This window comes from Cnephaeus nilssonii (assembly GCF_951640355.1).
Source record: "Cnephaeus nilssonii genome assembly, chromosome: 7".
Lineage (NCBI taxonomy): Eukaryota > Metazoa > Chordata > Mammalia > Chiroptera > Vespertilionidae > Cnephaeus > Cnephaeus nilssonii.
In genome coordinates this window covers 62,451,145-62,471,939 of record NC_137078.1, presented here as the reverse complement: position 1 = coordinate 62,471,939, position 20,795 = coordinate 62,451,145, and the positions used below count along the sequence as shown (strand labels likewise).

Sequence of the window (20,795 nt, the reverse complement as noted above, 5' to 3'; positions counted from 1 at the left end):
CTTTGTTTTTATTTTCTATCTTTTTGTATTTTTTAAATTTTATTGTGGGTTTCTGTAGGCAGATTGTATTGCTTCTTAGCTTTCTTCAAAGATAATTTAGGATTCAGGTTGCTTGGGATTGTTAAATCAGTTACCATACATCATTCTACGTTTTAATTTGCAAAACTGTTTTGCTGCTATGACCTCTTCTCATATTTTTGACACTATGAGTTTGTATCTGTTAAAAGACATTCCCCTTCTACCTTGTCCCCATTAGGATAGCTACTATCAAAACAACAAATAGCAAGCATTGGTGAGTATGTAGAGCAATTGTGCACTGTTGGTGGGAATGTAACATGGCACATCCACTATGGAAAACAATATGGTGGTTCCTCCAGAAATTAAAAATAGAATTATCATATGATTCAGCAATCCATTTCTGGGTGTGTACACACAAAAGAACTGAAAGCAGGGACTTGAAGAGATGTGTACATCTCATTCATAGCAGCACTAATTCACAATGGTCCTGTCCAACAACAGATGAATGGATAAAAAAATGTGGCATATACATACAATGGAATTCAGCCTTAAAAAGGAAGGCCATTCTGACACATGCTATAATATGATGAACCTTCAAGATATTATGTTAACTAACCAAAAACAAATCACCAAAGGACAAATACTATATGATTCCACTTCTATAAAGTGCTCAGTGTAATCAAATTCAAATACAGAAATTAAAAAGTAGTTGCCAGGGGTTGGAGGGAGGGGAGAATGGGGAGTTGTTGTTTAATGGATGTAGAGTTTCAGTTTTGCAAGATGAAAAGAGTTCTGGGGATGAATGGTGGTGATGGTTGCACAACCAGCCGAATGTACTTATGCCACTGAACTAAAATGGTAAAGATGGTAAACTTATGTCGTGTTTATTTTACCACAATTTTGAAAAACACAAGAAATACCCCATTATTTTATTTTACTACCATCTTGAATGAGAGAGAGATAACTAATTAATTAATATGTTCAGTCTATTGCTTAAAACAGAAGTCTATTATTTCCTGTTTTACAGGAACCCTTTTTGAAGTTAAATGACTTTGTCCTGGTCAAAGAGCTAGTCATTGGCAGGTGAGAATTTAATCCCTTTCTGGGAGAAGGTTGGGGATCTTCCCTGCTGAGATACATAGCTCACTTCAATGCATTCTTCCAATAACCAACAGATATTCATTAAGCATGTTCTTCATGTCCGCACTTTGGAAGATAGCAGTGAGTAAGAATGTTAAGCTTAATGTACTACACGTATTACACAACAGTGTGCAGTGGGGATTCCATATAATAAGCAGGTCATAATAAACAAGACAATGACAGCTATTGATTTATGTTATGGTAGAAACAAACTTCTGGCCAAAATGTGGTGGGGGAGACTTTTGAGTTGCGGTCTCATCATGGAGACGGTTTCAGAATATGAGCATGCAGGCAGGAATGTTCCTGGCAGAAGAAAGAGCATGTGCAAAGGCCCAGGGAGAGGAATAAGCTTGGCAAGTCTGTGGAAATAAAAAGACCAATTTAGCAGAATGTAGTCAGAAAGGGGAATGGCAAGAGATGGGGTAAAACATTTTTAAAACATGGAGCCTCATGAGCCAGGGAGTAAGACATCAGAGTTTTTCTACCAGTAATAATAGCCACTGGATGACTTTCAGAAGGGAAATGATGTGACGATGATTTAGGTTTTCACATGCAGTTGGCTTTCACCAAGTATTTAGCATATAGCAGGTGCTGGGTAGATAGATACCAAAAATGCAATATTGAGCAGACACTGTTGCCCACAAGGAAATTACAGTCTGGTAAGGAAGAAAGAACAGAGCCAGTAAAATATATAGCCCACAGTGTGCACTCTGGAACTAGAGAGGATTTTTAGGAAACAAAAATTTCCATGATCAAATTCAACTGGGGATTCATACTTTATATTCCTTAGAGAGTCTCAGTGCATACCAGCGTATTAAAGTCGGATAATTATTGCAGTATAGAAATTTAGTTCAGCTTGGCATTCCCTAAACTTATTTGCACCAAGAGCTTCTTTTAAATAACACCTTTTAATAGCATTTTTAACTTACTGAGTGCAAAACACACTCTGGGAAACACTGAATTAAGGAAATACGGCAATTAGGTTATGCAACAGGTGTGAAGGCTAGATGGAGAGGGGATCTAGCACAATTTAGTGTGCAGAGGAGGCAGGCATTCAGGATGGCCTTCCTGGAGAAGATGACTCCTGAGTTGCTTCCTAAGGGGTGAGTAGGGGTTAGCCCAGGTGAAGAATGAGGGTAGGATGTTCCACAGAAAAAGACCAGCCTGAGCACGAACATGGCAACCCACACAGCCACATCATTTCCCTATTTACAAATTTCAAGCAGGAAGAGGACATTTGCTTATTTTGCATCTGAGTGTAAGTAGTTGTTTCAGATGCAGACAGAGTAAAATGCAATTTTCCTTATCTGGATTTTAACATGAAGTGCGCATTTCTGTTGTCCTAGGCCCCAGTCCTCTGTTGCTACCGTCTGCCTGTCCAACCCGCACCAGTGTCCTTTCTGCACCTTTCTGTTCCCCTGCCTGCACGTGCTGTGCAGCCAGAAGCCCTGGCTATGCCCCATCCTCCCCCTGGTCAGATGGCCCCGCCTTCCGGGACGTGTGCATTTCCTGTTGGTACCTACAGCTCTGTTGGCACCTCTATTTCTGTCTTCACATTGTTTCCGAACACTCTCACACAGCCACTCCGTTTTCCCTTCCACATTCTTCCAGGTTCACATTCACATCTGCTTTGTGCAAGGCAGTGTAATTAGAGGATGTCACCTTTTCCTACAGGAGACTGTCTCATGCACAGCAGGACGCATAGATTGGAAAGATTTTCAGAGGCCAGAGGGTCTCTGTCCTGTGCACTCGGTGCCTTCCATGTCATAGAAAAGGGGTTCTTTACGTGGGTTATTTTTTCTTCATTGTTACTTGGTGATTAATTAATAAATAGCCTCCACTTACTTAGTGCTTACTATGTACCAGGCACTTTAATTTATATTATTGTACTAGTGGCCCAGTGCACGAAATTCGTGCACATTAAAAGGGAATTAATTGGAGGAAATACTTTAATATTGCTGTTTACCCTTTCTCTATAATAGAAGTGTCAGAGATGAAAGAAAATTAGTAAAATGTACATGAAAATCTCCCTCCTGTAAGAGTCTGGGGCACGCCGTGGGACACAGAGTCAAGTCCCCGCCCACCCACGTGCTCCTTGACATCGCACAAGACCCAGACCCGGCCGGCCCCACCCCTGTCAAGACCCGCTGGGCAGGGGGCGCAGCCTCAGGTCCCCCGTCAAGCCCTGCTGGGTGGGGGGTGCCGCCTCAGGTCCCCCAGCCCGGCCTCGGGTCCCCCAGTCCCCAGTGCTAGGGCATGAGGGCATGAGGGCGTGATGATCATTTGCATATTAGCTCTTTATTATATAGGATGTGTTATTAACTCTACAAATGAGGAGAAGGAGGATGGAGAGGACCTTTCCCAAGGTCATTCAGTGAATTAGAGAACAGGTCACCATTTAAACTAGGGTGCAGCTGTCAAGTTCACATGTCCACATGCCATTAAATACACTAACTGTAAACATTCTGTTCTGGGGTTTCTGTACTTATACCTCCTTGTGCCTCAGGATCACCAGGGGGCTTTCTAGGGCTTAAAAAAGAATGACAAGAAAAAAAGTATCAGCATTCAGTTTCATAAGGCTAACTCTCCTGTTCTTTTCACCTGTTTCTTCATTTTTCACCAAGTTTATTAGACCAGTGTTATCAAAGTGGGTTCCCCAAGGAGCAGCGTGAACCACCCCTGGGAACTTGTTAGAAACGCATGGCCTCATATGTTTAATAAATGGAGTCTCCCTCTTCCTCTCTTCCCTTTCTACTTCCCTTAGGGAAAGAATTGTGAAAGTCCAGCTTTTTGGCTTTAGTGGAGGAGGTAATTCAAGCTAAAGAAGCTAGCTAGCTATTGTGTGAATTCATTTTGTGAATTTCGTAGGGATAGCTGGTTTCTCTTTTTGCTCCTTCTTTGTCCCCAGGAGGCTATGTGAGGCGGAAAAACAGTGGGACCCTGGAGCATCGGACCCTCTGCTTGTCCATGGCCTGAGAGGAAGCACTACCAGCCTCCCATTGGAGACTGAGGCTAACGGTTTCCTACTGAGAGAGTTTGCTGGCACCACATTTGGAAAGTGGTCATTCCCAGAAGGCGAGGGTAGAGCTAATAGCTACACCTGGGCTCTGGGAGATCAGAGTTTTCATGCACTGGCTGACACACGTGGCTCAGTGGCTGAGTGTCGACCTATGAACCAGGAGGTCATGGTTTGATTCCTGGTCAGGGCACATGCCCATGTTGTGGGCTCGATCCCCAGTGTGGGGTGTGCAGGAGGCAGCTGATCAATGATATTCTCTCATCAGTGATATCTCTCTCTCTCTCTCTCTCTCTCTCTCTCTCTCTCTCTCTCTCTCTCTCTTCCCTTCTTCCTTCCTCTCTGAAATAAATAAAAATATATTTAAAAAAAACAAACAACAACCAGAGCAACTGGACTCCAACTCCAATCCAATCCTGCTGTTTATTTGAAGTGGGGCTCAGACAAGTTGCAAGTCGATCCTGTGTTTGATTTATTTATCTGTATTATGGGGATGACCTCCCTCCTTCATGGGATCAGTAAGAGTTTAAATGAGATAAGAGCAGTAAAGTATAGCTATAAAGAGTGTGTTGTACATGCTTGGACCATAGCTGGTATTTTGTACAACATGGTCCCCTCCTTTATACCATCATTTGCTTCCATATAACTTTCTCTGTATGTGAGAGGGGAAAAAGGGCAATAAAATATAGTGTGCTGAGCCCTTTTACATTCATCATCTGATTCATTCTTCACAGCATTTCTTTTATGGCCTAGTCTTCCCAGCTTATACAAGGAGAAATAGAGCTTATACATAACCCCGATTCTTACAGCTAGTAAATGATGGCCTGGATTTGAACTCCAGTGTGCCTGACTTGGGCTCCTCCCACCCTATCCAAGGAGGCTGGGAGAGCATTTACCCAAGGAAGGAGATTCAGGTGGTTTCAGGTTTGATTTTTCTGGCTAAAGAAAAGTGTTTGTTCATACTTTCAGCTTGTTTATCTAGTTCCTTGAGGATGTGAGCTACTGGTCTGGAGGGTATTAGACACCTATGGCTTCCACTGTCAAAGTGAGGGAAGACAGAGGTGCCATTCCTAAACTCCTCAAATAAACCATGGCCCTGGGGCGAGGGTGCAATCAGAGTTGTTCTCTACAGTGTTATCCTATATAATAAAAGGCTAATATGCAAATCGACTGAGTGGCATTACGACTGGTCGCTATGACGCGCACTGACCACCAGGGGGCAGACGCTCAATACAGGAGCTGTCCCCTGGTGGTCAGTGTGCTACCACAGGGGGAGCTCCACTCAGCCAGAAGCCGGATTAACAGCTAACGAGCGCGGCGGTGGTGGTGGGAGCCTCTCCCACCTCCTTGGCAGTGCTAAGGACCCCTTGGGGGATATTTGCCTGCCGGCTTAGGAGCAGCAGGCGGACATCCCCCGAAGGGTCCCAGACTGCAAGAGGGCACAGGCTGGGCTGAGGGACCTCCCCTCTCCCCCCCACCCCCACCCCCAGTGCATGAATGTCTTGCACCAGGCTTCTAGTTTATAACAAGAATCATTAGAAATGACAATGTTGTGTTTTACCTGAGCTCCTGGAAAACAGTGAGGGTTAAGAAATGCCCCCTCCCCAACATGCTTTGTGTAAATAAGCCAGGAAATGGCTTACTGCAAAGAATTACCCTTCTCCATATTACTTCGATAAGACTCATGGATGCCTCACTTGTTTACTTAGGACAAGGCCAGATGCAGACCCTCCAAATTCCCTTTCTTTGCCTTATGAATGATTAGCTGAACTGCTTGTCCCCACTGATCAATTAGAACAAAATGCTTGTTAATAAAACTTTGGTTAAGATTCTATTTTTCCTCCAAGCCTCTGAACTTTGGCCCATTCTCCACCTGAGCAGCTTATAGCCCCCCTTAAGAGTACTGTATTAGTTGGGGTTCTCCAGATAAACAGACCAGTAGGGTGTGTGTATCTTCTCTAATAAAATGGTAATATGCAAATTAACCATCACTCCGCTACATAAGCCACGCCCACCATCCAAGCCACACCTACCATCCAATCAGGGCGAGTATGCAAATTAACCCAAACCAAGATGGCTACAGCCACAGAGAGCAAGGTTTCCTAGGTAACAGAGGAAGCCAAGCTTTCTGCCAGCCGTTGCAGGCCTAAGCCTCCACTCAAGCTACAAAGTTTCAATTATAGAAGGTAAACAAATTCAAACAAATGGCAGCAGAATGGAGCTTGAGAGAGCAGGCCAGGGTTGCCGGCGGCAACAGGGGAAGCAAAGCTTTCCACACACCCTGGCCGGGCCCACCCGCTTAAGGCTACAAAGTTTCAATTGTAGAAGGAAAATAAATCCCAGATACCAGGGCCTCTGCTTGGGTTGCCAGGGGGCATGGCCGGCCTGCAAACCACCACAGGCCCCTCGCTTAGGCTGCCCCACGCCCCAAGGGAACCCCACCCTGATCCAGGACACCCTTCAGGGCAAACCAGCTGGCCCCCACCTGTGCACCAGGCCTCTATCTTATCTAATAAAAGAGTAATATACAGATTGATCATCACTGCAACACACAATATAGCTGCCCCCATGTGGTCAAAGATCCTGCCCCCATGTGGACACAAGATGGCCACTACAAGATGGCCAGCAGGGGAGGGCAGTTGGGAGGCACCCGGCCTGCAAGGGAGGGCATTTGAGAGGGACCAGGCTTGCAAGGGAGGGCAGTTGGAGGTGATCAACCCTGCAGGAGAGGGCAGTTAGGGGTGACCAGGCTGACAGAGGAGGGAAGTTGGGGGCAAATAGGCTGGCAGGGGAGCAGTTAAGCATCAACCAGGCTGGCAGCGGAGTGGTTAGGGGGTGATCAGGCTGGCAGGCAGAAGCAGTTAGGGGCAATCAGGAAGGCAGGCAGGCAAGCAGTTGGGAGCCAGCAGTCCTGGATTGTGAGAGGGATGTCCGACTGCCCTAAACGGGCAGTCGGACATCCCTCCAGGAGTCCCAGATTGGAGAGGGTACAGGCTGGGCTGAGGGACAACCCCCCGCCGTGCACGAATTTCGTGCACCGGGCTTCTCCATTACGACTGATCAACTGAATGACCGAATGACCGGTCAACTGGTCGCTATGACGCGCAGTGACCACCAGGGGGCAGACGCTCAATGCAGGAGCTGCCCCTGGTGGTCATTGCACTCCCACAGCCAACCTCTCGTGGTTGCTTCCCCCCTCCCACCTCCCACCCCCCACCAGCCACCCCGATCAGCCCTGATCTCCTGCCAGGCTGAGGGACCCCACCCGTGCACGGATTTGTTACTGGCCTCTAGTCTATAATGAAGTTCTATTATTTTGTAAACTGCAGAAACATTACAGTGCATAATGGCTTCATGGTCTCAATTTTTGTGTGTTGTTTTTCTTTTAAATAGTCAATTCTGATCATAGAAGCTAGGGCCTGGTAGACTGCCTCATGGCTATCTACCCTTGGTCACCTTCCAGAGGCTGTACAATCCCAAAAATCTGTCCCTGGAACCAACTTCCAAAGGCGTCCTGCACAATTCATCCATTTCCCCTTAGCTCACTGCACGGAAACCTGTTGGATGTGGGCTGCCCCCCTCTGCCCTCCGTGCTCCCTGTGGCCATTAGGAAAGGATGGGATGGCTGGTGACACGCTGGGCTTTGGGCCAGCCTTCCTTTTTTGTTTTGCTAAGGGTCCGTTCAATCTCCCAGGTCCTGTGCCCAAAGGATGAGACTTTAAAAATGGAGAAATTAGATTTTGTTTCATTTGTAAAGCTTGGGGCTCCTAACTTCTTATCACTGGAGCATTTTCCCCCAAATCTACACGAATCTCCTGCCCCCCCATACACACTGGATGGCTTAGAAGGAGACTTAAATGACATTAAGTTAGAGCATCCTTTTTGGTATCTTCCCCTGCTAAATTCCCATGGCGACATGGCTAAGGCCTTCAGGGATTTTATTCCAACATCTTGGCTAACTGCCAAGCTGGCAAATTCCACACACACCCCCTTGGGCACTGCGGTGCCAGGATCCTCCTTTACCCGGGATGAGGTCATTGTCTTAGTGCGTAGATCGTGGACACTTTCTGCGTCTTCAGCTTTTGTTCTGTGGCAAAGCTTAGAAAGGGCTTAGTTTCCCAGCTCCACACATCCATCCTCCCCTGGTTAATCTCTGAACTGACAGATTCTCATCATGGATTGAGTTCTAGATTTGAACCTCTGTTCCTCAGCGCCACCCCCCCCCCCATCCCCGTATCTGGATGGACCCCTCAGGTGCTGGGACTAGGACATCCATTATTTGGGGCATTTCTTTCTCTACATGTCTACTTGAACCAGATCAGATTTATATACTGGGGTTCTGTGATAGATGGCATTTGGGCACAAAAGCTATGGTCCTTAGGAAAACTTTTAAAAATATAGCCATGTTTCATTTCTTCATATATTTGAGGTGTTTTTGGACTTTGGTGAAAAAAGAATCTCACATCTTAGGATAAACAACAATAGCAAACTTATTCTCTGTATATATTTGTAGCCATCTATTGAAACACCACAGCTATTAAACTGCAAGTGAGTTCTTCATTTCAGCCTCTCATAGTCCAGTTGGATTCTCTATGTAGTCTCCTCCCACTTAAGTATGTATGTATGTACGTATGTATGTATGTATGTATATGTGTATGTTGGAATCTACGAATTATGTCCCTTTCAGGGTTCTCAAACACAAAGACCCTGATCTTTTGAATATTGTCTCTGCTGTTTTGCCTACAAAACCTTACTGAAGGGACACATTGTTGTCTGCTTTCCATATTCTCTCTGATAAGTGGTTGTCAGGACAACGGCATAGAAGGTGGAGGGTCGTTGATAACCACATGGGTTCTTTAAACAAACATGACCAGAGCGAATTCCACTGTGTGCTTGAAGGCAGTAAAAGAAGAGGCCAGGTTTCAGACAGATCCTTCCTTGGACAAATGTGATATTCCCTTTAAAAATTAGCCACAGTTGGAGTTGCTCCTACTGTTTTTAAAAACCCTGAATCAAGACATTGTGTTTGTTGGATAGTATGACTGTCAGCCCAGCATGGGCTTGACTTTTTAAATATATATATATATTTTTTTTTATTGATTTCAGAGGGGAAGGGGGAGATAGAAACATCAATGATGAGAGAGAATCATTGATTGGCTGCCTCCTGCACTCCCCCTACTGGGGATTGAACCCACAACCCCAGCATGTGCCCTAACTAGGAATCGAACTGTGTCCTCCTGGTTCATAGGTTGACACTCAACCACTGAACCATGCTGGCCGGGGGAGCTTGACTTTTACAGCACCCTCCTTTCATAGCACCCGCCTGTGCTCCTGACAGAGCCCCAGAGGCAGGCAGCATGATGGTTCTCCATTGTCTCCATAACAGACACACAGAGTAATTGCCCGATACACATCGTAGGAACGAATGATCTGCGGTCTCCACAGTGTCCCTTATAGAAGAGTTTATGATTTATATCACCAGAGAAACTGAATTCAGAGACTCGCCATAACTTTTCCAAGGCCCTTCAAAGCTTGGGGTGGGGGTGTGCACAGAATTAGAACCAATTCAGCCTGATGCCTAAAACCACATTCCTCATTATATAGCCCAGGGCCTTACTGTAAAACAAAACAAAAGCAGGAATAAACATTTAAAAAGAGAGAACATTTGTAAGATAAAGTATATGCTTTTCAAAAACAATAGTGGAAAGCCATTTCCGAAGGTAAAATAGTTGGGGGTGGGGGTGGGGGGAGGAGAAATAGTATGTAATTTTGTATTCATTGAGAGTAAGCAATTAATTCTGCCCTCCAGGGGTGAATTTATGTCTAGCTTATTTGCACATGAAAGTACAAGATTGGCTTCATTTATATGAAAGTAAGACATCTGGTTGGGAAGTGAAAAATTTGGTCAATTACCTGAATCATGTTTGGTCTACATGGTAGAAAAGCCCCAGATGTCTTCAGATCACCAGATGTTTGGCGTTTTGTGTGGTTAACACCAGACCCACTGAAGAACTTGTTCGCGTGAGAGTTTGCTGTTCGGTTCACCCATTGTTAGGAGGCTGTTATCATTTTGTAAACCAGCAGTTTGCAAACAGTAGTCTAGACGAGAGACCAGCACTGGGCCCCTGACCAAGTGCTCCCTGGTGTGTGATGAAATGAGAAAATAAGGTCATAAAAGGAAATGTATTTACTTTAAAAGAATGTCCTTTCTTTTGAGATCATCTCCCTCCTATCTTTAGTGATAATAAAACATTCGGCCAAATGATCTCTATTCTGGGGTTTGTTTTTAATGAATCTATGGGACTATACATTGTGAAGCCTATGTCAGTCTCCAGTTTTCTTTATAGACTTTTTTTTTTTTACTGGATCGTGGAAAAAACAACACACAAAACTGTGAAGACCACTGATTTAAACGTGGTAATATCTTCAGCACAATGACAGCTGTTTTCATATATTCCCTAAGTTCGCCAGCCCCAGCAGCGGAACTCCGTGGCAGAACTCTTTGTCTGGGTCTCAAAAGAGTTGGTCATCTTAACAGTCAAGGGTGTTGCTTTCAAAGTAATAAGTTTTCCTTTAGGAACAAGCATTTGGTCCTTAAAATAACTCCAAAGAGGACACCATCTGCACTTTTAAAACATTTCACTCTGGAGACGTGCCATGGAGACATGACCACAGGGAGACACTTTTTGTGCTGGGAAACTGAATTCCATCGCTATGAATATTTTAACGGCTTTCACAGTTTCTGCGGTTTGCTGTCATGACCCACAGGCATATATCCCCACATGTTGTAACTTCAAGGATCTTTTCTCAAGCTTTATAAACTCACCAGACTGAACTGAGTAACCTCTGTGTTCCAGGCGATACCCAATACATCAGGAACACCGCGTCATAATAGCCATAATGATATACTGATTATGTATTTGCCATGTGACAGCATCCTGAAGTGCTTTATAGGTATTATCTTGCTTGATTCTCATAACCATTTTGGGAGACAAATAGCATTATTATTGCCTTTTGACAGGTAAGGAAAGTATAGCAGGGAAATTCAATCGCTTGCCCAAAGAAACAAACCCTGCGGTTGGTAAGGCCAGCCCACCTCCTAACCTGAACTCCTGGGTGCTCTGCTAAGCCTTCTGTCTCCTAGGAATGCATTTTCCAAGAGAGCTCTGCCCTCAAGGCCGGTTACAATCTAAAATAGAAGAAGAGGCACAAAGCCATTATGTACAACTGAATGATGTAATTCCAAGAAACATGCTGTGGGATTGTAGAGGAAAGAGTGATTAATTATGATCTACCCAGGAAAGGCTCTTTGGAGGTGGCCTTAGGCTAGGTGAGAATAAAATAGGGCATCAGCAATTATCTAGAGAATTAGGTCACTGTGGGAGTCAACATGGATGATTTCAAGCTAAAAAGACTGCACTTCATGCTCTGAATACTTCGGAATGACTGCCTTCGCCTCTGGAATCCATTGGATTTATGCCATCTCCCTGTGACTTAAAAGTCCTGGTTAGGCAAGTTTCCTGCTCTGGTTGGTGGTGGGTAGGGGAGGGCAGTGCCACAGCAGGGGGTGCGGAAAACTGGAGGAAGTCTGCCTCTAGTTGGAGCCCTGGGTTCAATTCTAGAGTCTCCTGATCCAACTGAGTGACCCCAGGGAAGCCGCCTCCTTCTCTGGGTTCAGTGTCTGTACAGCAAAAGGAATGCACTTGAAGTTGATGGTCTTGAAGGGCCATCTGAAGTCCAGAGTCTTTGATTTTGGAACCTGCCTAGGAGAAGAAAGGAAGGAACTAGAAAATTCAGCATGCTGGGATTTTATGTCCCTGGACATGGCGCTCCATAGAAGCCTCCTACAAATGAAGCTGCCTTCCTTCTCTACCTATGACAGTCAACATGCCTTTGAGATCATTCTCCCTGGCTCTAATCTCGGCCTTCTCTAATCTGCATGGTACAGTAGGAAGACCCCAGATTTTTGAATCTGAGATTTCTGGATTGAAACCCTGACCAGGCCCCTCATCAGATAGGTGCCTTTGAAAAAATTATGTCGTCTTCTGTGCTTGTATTTCTACAATTATAACATAGTGATTCTTATACTAGCCTCATAGGTTTGTTTCTAACATTGAAGGTGATAGCAACTGAAAAATGTCAAGAAGAGTGAATGAAACTTGTAGGTTTTAAGCAATGGGCACTATTACTATTAGGATATCTCTCTTCTAAAATACAACCTGTGTGTGCCACTCCTTGGCCTGCTGGCCTACAATAGTTCCTGGTTGTTTGTCAGAGCAAGTCTAAAGCCTCGGTCTGATGTCCATCCGCCTTCCTCAGACCCATTAGTTACAAGACCTGGGTCTTTTCACTGGAAATTAACAGCATCCACTTCTTTAATCAGAGCTGACCAGGTGAGGGGAATATGAGAGCCTTTATTTCAGTGGATGATGACATCCACAGTGTCTTACCATCATAGCAGCACTGTTCCTAGTGAGAGGCTTGGGCCTGCTGGTCAACCATTTTCTAGGCACATGAACATGCATAAGCCTGGATGCATTGCATTGTTCCCGAACTAGACAGGTGAGAGCATATTACTGGTGGGATTATATTAGGAAGCATATTCCTTGTCTCAGTGGCATTCAAGGGTTACACTTAATCCTGTCTCTTTACTCTCCCAATTGATACTTATATATATTGTGTGTGTGTGTTTGTGTGTGTGTGTGTGTGTGTGTGTGTGTGTGTGTGTGTGCACGAGCGTGCGTGTAATCTTTTTGTCTAAGCTGATTGATCTGTGTCCTTTGGTCTCTTTTAAAAAGAGATCTATACACTTAGTTGAATGAACATTACTGAGAATTTATGTTCAGACACTGCTGGGTGCTGAGGAGATGAATACAGAGATAAGTAAAATCATCTTTGAGCTATTCTTATCTAGTAGGAAAGAGGGAAAGAGATAAACAGAGGGAAAAAAATAACATAAGGGTCATTCAAAATTTGACTTAAAATATATGTCATGTTTATTTATTAAATGCCTACTGTAGGTCAGAATACAAGGCCAGGAAATTAAAATATACAAAAGACTGTACAAATCACAGAAGAGCTTACACAACATAGTTACAAGATATAATTCAGAAGAGTCATTGGATGGGAATAGTGTCTACTGAAAATAAGCCCTATGAGGGCAGGGACCTTATCTATCTTGTTCCTTAATGCATTTTCAACATTACAACAGTGCCTAGCACATAGTAGGTTCTCAGTAAATATTTTTATAATGAATGATGAGGATATCAAGTTTTATATTTAATCAATAATTCAAAATATAATTTAATTCCTAGTAAAAATTAGATTATTTTTAAGAGCTAAATGAAGGGAGGTGAACAACATAATGTTTCAGAACATGTCAGGTTTGAATTTTTCATAATTTCCCTGATTGAGTGACTAGCTCAGAACATGTGTAACTCTCATCCAGGAGCAAGAATTACTGGAATGGTTTTCAATCAGTCTTGTACCAGTTGTGACTCCAGATCTAAATGTCTCTCTGAGATAACCTGCCCAAGTGAACTGAGATCTCTGTAGAGGAATGTAGGTGCTGGGTATGGGTCAAGTTCCTCATTCTGTCAGTTCTTATAAAAGTAATTATCAGTAGCCAGTCTGCTGGCCACCATAGGCACACGGTGGTGTTCTTTCTGTTTTATTCAGTGTGGGTTCATGCTTCATGGAACTGTGGAGCTCCACCATGTTCAGACCAGTTCCTAACCATATTTGAAACCACCCCAGTGCAGAGTATGCCCATGAGAGACAACAAACTTATGTCAACCACTGCATGCTTTGAAAATAACTCCAGCCTATTGTTTGAGATTGCTCATTCTTGTTTTTGTTCTTTCACCTCTAAACCAAACTGAGAGTAGATTCAGTCTGAAGGGACTCAGAGACCCTCTCTGCTGGCAGGGCAGGGTGTCGCTTAGCACTGCCTGGCCAATCTGATTGCCCTGTTGACCTTGGCAAACATTAGCAGGGACAGGTGCTCCAGTGCCAAGCATGGAGGAACCAGGGTCGAATGCCACCCACGCCCAAACCTCTCTCTGACATTTCCATGGGCTCTGAGCCAGTTCTCTCCCCCTGGGCTTCATCTCATGTTTGTAGGAGCACAAAGGAACACTGAGCCTTCCAGTTAATACAACACCCGCCCCCACTCCCCCTTCCTGGAGAGGATAACAGCTCTGTTGACCATTATAATGCATTTTCTGTCTCCCAGCAATCCACACAGTCATTAATTTCTGCTGCTGACATCAGGAAAGAGGATTATGTGTGTGTCTGAAACTGTTCCCAAAGTGCTCATTAGTCATAGATAATTGAAAAACTGGTAGGGGAAGATTTGGTGTAATAGTAGCCCCCGCCCGTGAAGAGGGACTGCAACCACCAGTTAATTGTAGGCTCCAGTGTTTGACCGCTCACACCAAACCTGCCCATGTAAATGGGAAATCAGTGGACAGGAGCCCAAGAGCCCTCGGAGCAATTGCTGTGTTACACGCCAAGGTGAGAGTGTGTTCACAGGGACAGAAGGCAGCCGGGTCAAGAAAGTAAGTGAAGCGTCCAGGCCTCTCGCCTGCCTTCAGGCTGAGGTGTAAGGTGTAAAAAAGGTGCACAGTATTCTCCTCAATTCAGTTTTGCTTTTAACTTTGGTCACAAAAGAAACACAAAGTCATTCACAAATGGGTTCTCATACTCTGAGTACTATTCTGCATCTTGCCATTTTCACTTAAGTTATCATGGACTTCCTTCCAAAACCATACCTTAATTCTTCCTCATTCATTTTAATGTCTATGTAGTATTCTGCTGAATATGTGTGTCTAATTTATTTACCCTGCCCAGCTGGTGTAGCTCAGTGGTTCAGTGTTGACCCATGAACCAAGAGGTCCCCGGTTCGATTCCAAGTCCGGGCACATGCCTGGGTTGTGGGCTCAATCCCCAGTAGGGGGTGTGCAGGAGGCAGCCGATCGATGTGTCTCTCTCTTCAATGTTTCTATCTCTCAAACCCTCTCCCTTCCTCTTGAAAATCAATAAAAACATACTTAAAAGTAATTTATTTACCCTGATCATATTTAAGGGAGGAAGCAGCTTTTAAAAAATTACACAAGAAGTATAGGTTCAAGGTAGAACAATCAGAAATTATGGATTAGTTAAAAGCCAAAAAAAAAAATTATGCATAATTTCTCCACCCAGAGAAAGCCTTTCTTCTCTCTATTCCCCCCGCCCCCCTTAGGGATGTATTTTTACAAATATTCTATCTACCTTCTTTGTCTTAAAAAATAAAGTTGCACTGTACATAATGTTTTGCAGCCTGCATTTTTCAGTTGGCTTGATTGTTTTAAAGAAAATCTATTTCCCGTTCTAGCTTTTCTCCACGCTGCAGGTTTAACTTCTTAAAATGCAAACTGTGTGCCGGAAGCTGTCGCTGGCAGGGCCTTGCCTTGGTCAGAGCTCCTTGGCCTGCCTGCCTGAGGTCCCCTGCTGCCTCTCGTGTTCAGGCGGCCCAACTGCTCCGCTCCTCCCTCGTGTCTTCGTTGCTAACATGCTGAATGCTGTGTCCCTTGGGGCTCTGTACAGTGAACCCAGTTTTAGCTCTAATGGCATCCATTTCCCCTGAGCATTATAGTCTGAAACCAGCAATCTGCCACCTGTCTTTCCAGACCAAGCTCGAATGTCACCTTCATCCTGATTTCCTGTACTTCCCGGGCCACCCTCCCCCTCCCCGCTTAATGCTCCGGGAGCACCATGTACATTCCACCTTTAAAGCATTTGATATCGGCCTGAGAGCCTCGGTTTGCACAGGACACGGTGGGAGTCTTTTGAGATCAGAGGCGCCGGTTGCATTTATACCCCACACCTAGATCTGGGCACAGGTGGGTGAAGATAGATGGGCAGTATCCTTGTTATCATTGTTATTGAGGTGTTTGTTACCATGCATGCATGAATGCTTGAATGAAGACTGGAAGAAACTGCAAATGCAGAGGCTGTGAGGCCCCGATTAACTCTGGGGAAACTAATGCTGTGAATAATCTCATTTGATGGTGGAAGGAGATTATTTCGGGAAGTCATCAAGGTGCACTAGCGCTTGCCTCTGACAGCTCTCCTAGTCCCCTCGGCACCTCTGGCGGATGAACTCACAGTGTGACCTGGTGGGCGATTTCTCCCCGAGCCCCTCCTGTCTCTATCACCCTGCCTTATGCCGAGCTGTTTCGTTTTGGTGTCTAGATAAACACTGTCTTCCTGTTCAGGGTCCAGGTAGGCGGCTCCTGAAAGCTGAGGTTCCAGTGCAAAGGAGGGATGTCATCCTGGTGCCTGTTCCTTTTCATTCCGAGACCACTGGACTGAGGAGAAGGCCTGGCTCACCGCCCTGGGTTGGGTTCTCTGGAGGGACACGCTGTGGCAGATTTGGGGGCACGGGATGTTTATTAGGGGTGGCCGCCTGTGCAAGGAAGGGGCAGTGAGTAGGATTGGGCAGAGGGAGAAGTGGAGCCATAATGCAGCCCCCCAGCTCCTTGGCCAGCCCAGCCGAGAGCCCTGGAGTGGGTGTTGCCCTTCAGAGCCCTTGCCTTCCCACTCTGCTAAGTCTTCAGGGACACACATCCCCTCCCCAGGTGGCCTGAAGGATCTGGCAGCTGCCAACCTCACTCCCTCCATCCTTCCTGGGGTCCAGGCGGTGACATCTACCATACCCCCCATCCAAGCAACCACCAGGAGCTGTTTTTCTTGCTCCACAAAATCTCCCATATCTGCCTCCATTTCTGCTCTCACTTGCCAATACCTTAAGGAAGGCCCTCACCTTTTCTCTTTGGTTACCAAAATAGCTTCACGATTGTCGTCGCTTACCCCCGTCTGTCCTCTGCTGCCATGTTACTAGAGAGATCTTTAAAAATACACAAATCCAATCGCCTCACTCCCTGGCTTAGCACTCCTTCCGAGCTCACCCTCAGCGTGGTCTTCCTGATTAAGTTCAGGCACCTTAGCCTGGATGACAGTGTAGCACTGTCCTCACTTCCCTCTCCAGTCTCATCTGTCTCCGCCATGCCCTGCCAGTCCCCACCCCAGCTTAGGTTCCATTGTCCCCAGCCCTCTTGGCAGTCCCCCCTCTTTCTTGGCCTTTGCTTAAGATGCTACCTCAGCTAAGAAATCTACCTGTGGTTCTGCAGCATGAGGGGAGAACCCAGAACTCCTGACTGCACACCCAGCGCTCTCTCTGCACCTCGCCAGCCAAGGCTTCTTTCTGCATCACTGCCCAGGGCACTCAGAGGAGTGTCCCACCCTGCTCATCCTCCTCCGGTCTGGAAACTTTTTTTTTTTTTAATGAAAATTAAACCTTTTATGTTTGTTAAGATTGGGGATCCAGGTGGAATAGAATTCTCATTTAGATCTTCCTATGAAAATGAACACTTAAAAAAAAATCTGAATGTACAGGCATACCTCAGAGACAGCGCAGGTTCGGTTCCAGCCCTCCACAATAAAGCCAGTATCATAATAAGGCGAGGCGTAATCTTTTTGCTGGTGGGGGTCTAACCTCCAATTTGTAAAAAATGCAACATCTGTGAAGCGCGATACAGTGAAGCACAGCTAAGTGAGGTGTGCCTCTGGTGGGCACATCTAAATGGTGCTACTTTTTAAACATTTGTTTAAAAATACTTTCCTTGATACCTTCATTCACTCAATAAAAACCTTTTTATTTTAAATAGCTGCACCAAAATGCAATGTAATGAATAAGAAAGTATGCAGGTTTGGTGTGATGTAGTCAGAATGAAATCCAGGGCCTGTGTGACGAGGGGAAACTCACTTTCCATGGATAAGTATGACTTTCCCCGTCCATCTGGGCAGCAGGGACAGTGCTCGCCCCCCTCACATGGGGTTATTGTGACCGTGAGGTGAGGAAATGCATGCTGTGTTCTTAGCACAGCCCCGGGCCCAGAAGTGCTCAGTAAATGGGAAGGCTGCCTGTTTCCGTGCTGAATACGAAACACAGTGACATAGTTAAGGTGGTGTCCAGAGCCAAATTGTGCACAGCTCTCTCCCGGGTTTCTGCCTGCCTGGGCATTCAAAGCATGAGACTAGAGGTCCTCCTGCTCCCACCCCAACATCTGAGCATCTCAACCTTAGAAATCCAATAGAAATGCAGTATGAGTGACATACTTAACTTAAAGTATTCTAGTCGCCGCATTAAAGTAAAAAGAAATAGGTGAAATGAATTTAATATACTATAACCTAATAAATCAAAAGTACTTCAACATCATTGATATACATTTATGAATGAGATACTTTACATTTGCTTTTCTGTACTATCTTTGACACCTGGTGTATATTTTCCACTGATTTCATCTCAGTTCAGACACTAAATTTCCACTGCGAAATACTTTATTTCGATTTCTTTAATTAACAGTAAAAAGTACTTTGCACACCCAAGTTGTGCCAAATGTACTTGAAACGTTTTAGTAACTGAATTGTGTATCATTTTTTAAAGTTGAAGTGAAATGAATTAAGTGAAAAGCCTGGCTTCATAGTTACTCCAGCCGCGTTTCCAGTGCTCAGTCCATGTGCACCTCGTGGCTGCCATTATTGGGTAATGATGCTTTGGAAGCATGGCAGTGATTCCAGTCTTCTTCCTCTTCCGTTTTTTAGCTAAGCGTTTTTGAAAGAAACTCATTACCTAAAATGGATGGAAATGTGTTGTGGAGGTGCTTTGTTTCCAGTTAGAGGAGGTGGGTGAGCCATTCTCCCTCCACCTCCCTCTAGCCCCCACCCTCAGCTCCACCCCCAGAAGTCAGAAAGCACCTCTGCCATCCCTGGAGCTCTTGTGGAAGGTGTCTTCACACCGAGCGAATTGCTGACCACACATTCAGAATATCAGAATCTTGGAGCTCAGAGGGATCTTAGCATATATGCATGTCTACCCCCACCCCTCCTTGCAGTGCAGAATTACAGATAAATTCCGCAGCGGTGGGGAGAGGGAGCATTCAGCCTCCGCTAAAGACCTGGGAGCAGAAGGTTCTCTTCATTCTGTTCTGACTTACGTGATTCTGTGTCCTGATCTCAACTCCCTAACTAGGTTGGGGGCAAGGACTGCCTTTTACAGTGCCACAGCGCCCACACAAAGCAAGACAATCAATAAATTCTTAACTGAAGGCCTGACTGACTGCAGGAATTCAAGGTCACTTGAAATATTAGGGTCGCTGCATTGCACAACTCCAGAGAACACCATTCAAATTGTATTCCATGGTTGTGCAAGTCTCAACCTTGTAAAGTTTAGACTGGACTTTTTTTCTAACTGAGAGAAACTTAAGAAATTCTTTATTGGAGCAAAATTATTCTTTTCCTTATCCTCTGACAGGAAGCAACTACATGAGTAAATTTTCCCAATGTTCATCAGGGAGCATGTATGGCTGTGTGAACATGTGCATGTGTGTATGTGTGCATGTGTATGCGTGTCTGTGTACATGTGTGTGTAAGCTATGCTGGTAGAGCTGCTCTGTTAGGAGGAACAGTTTGACCATTTTAATCTAGTCTTCAAGAGGCCACTGCATATATATCTTCTGGCATTTCCTATTAAGGGGATGTTTCTCCAGCTTGAAAGATGCTTTCGAGTTCCTGGCTTTGTAAAGTACCCCAGAGCATGATCCATAAGAACCCAGAACATATACCTGTCACCCAGTGAGCACAGGGACTGTCTGTGGCTGCATGGCTTCTGTCTTCCTGAAGTTGAAGAAATGCAGAGGAAAGGGGAGGGAATGGAGGGGTTCACTTAAGAAAACCCTTTGTCTGCTGTTGTGTTTTTCAAACTGACAGGTGTTTGTTTTTTCTCCTGTCTCCCCAGGAAACCAAGTGCTGCCTCCTGGAGCTTCTCTTGGAAATGGGCTTACCCCAGAGGCGGCCAGAGACCTTGGTCTTCCTGCTGGCATCGCGGTGGCAGCCTCCCTCATTGATGCCCACGCTGGAGGACTAGGTAATCATCCCTCACTCCATGGCCACTCCATGGCCACTCCCAACGCTGTCTGCACACGGATTATTCCCCAGAACCTAAGACACTCCTTTCCTGTTTTTTAAAGCATCAAAGCCTGTTGATTTAAGATATAGCAATATAAAGTCTTTTCACAGTTAAGCATTTGGATAGAATTATAGAACTTCTTATTAAAGATAGAATTTATTTATAATTTTATTAATTTTTTTCCATACAGAATATTAGAAAAAAATTGAGCTGAGTCAATATGTTGATGGTTCTTTGGTTTACTAAAAATTTGAAAAAGATATGTTCACTTCCAACTAGCATGTCTGATGGTGGTTTACTTACCTGTGCTGTTTCTTCTAAAGGTGCTCCATAATTTTTACAAGTCTAATTGATTTATTTTCATAATTTATTTGGTTTATATTCTATATTCAATTACTTGAGTGTAGTCGTGATTTCATCTCCTAGATCCGTGGTCGGCAAACTGCGGCTCGCGAGCCACATGCGGCTCTTTGGCCCCTTGAGCGTGGCTCTTCCACAAAATACCATGGCCTGGGCGAGTCTATTTTGAAGAAGTGGCGTTAGAAGAAGTTTAAGTTTAAAAAAATTTGGCTCTCAAAAGAAATTTCAATCGTTGTACTGTTGATATTTGGC

The 20,795-nt window shown here is 44.9% G+C and overlaps 1 protein-coding gene across 12 annotated transcripts in view; it reads left to right on the top strand.

Moving 5' to 3' along the window:
- The window catches only part of FGGY (FGGY carbohydrate kinase domain containing), a 396,863-nt gene that overhangs the window by 183,483 nt on the left and 192,585 nt on the right, over positions 1–20,795 (top strand). For all 12 annotated transcript variants that reach the window (XM_079776812.1, XM_079776815.1, XM_079776808.1 and 9 more), the window contains one exon: positions 20,013–20,141. In XM_079776812.1, the coding sequence (XP_079632938.1) occupies positions 20,013–20,141 (129 nt within the window). The remainder of the gene's footprint in view (positions 1–20,012; positions 20,142–20,795) is intronic.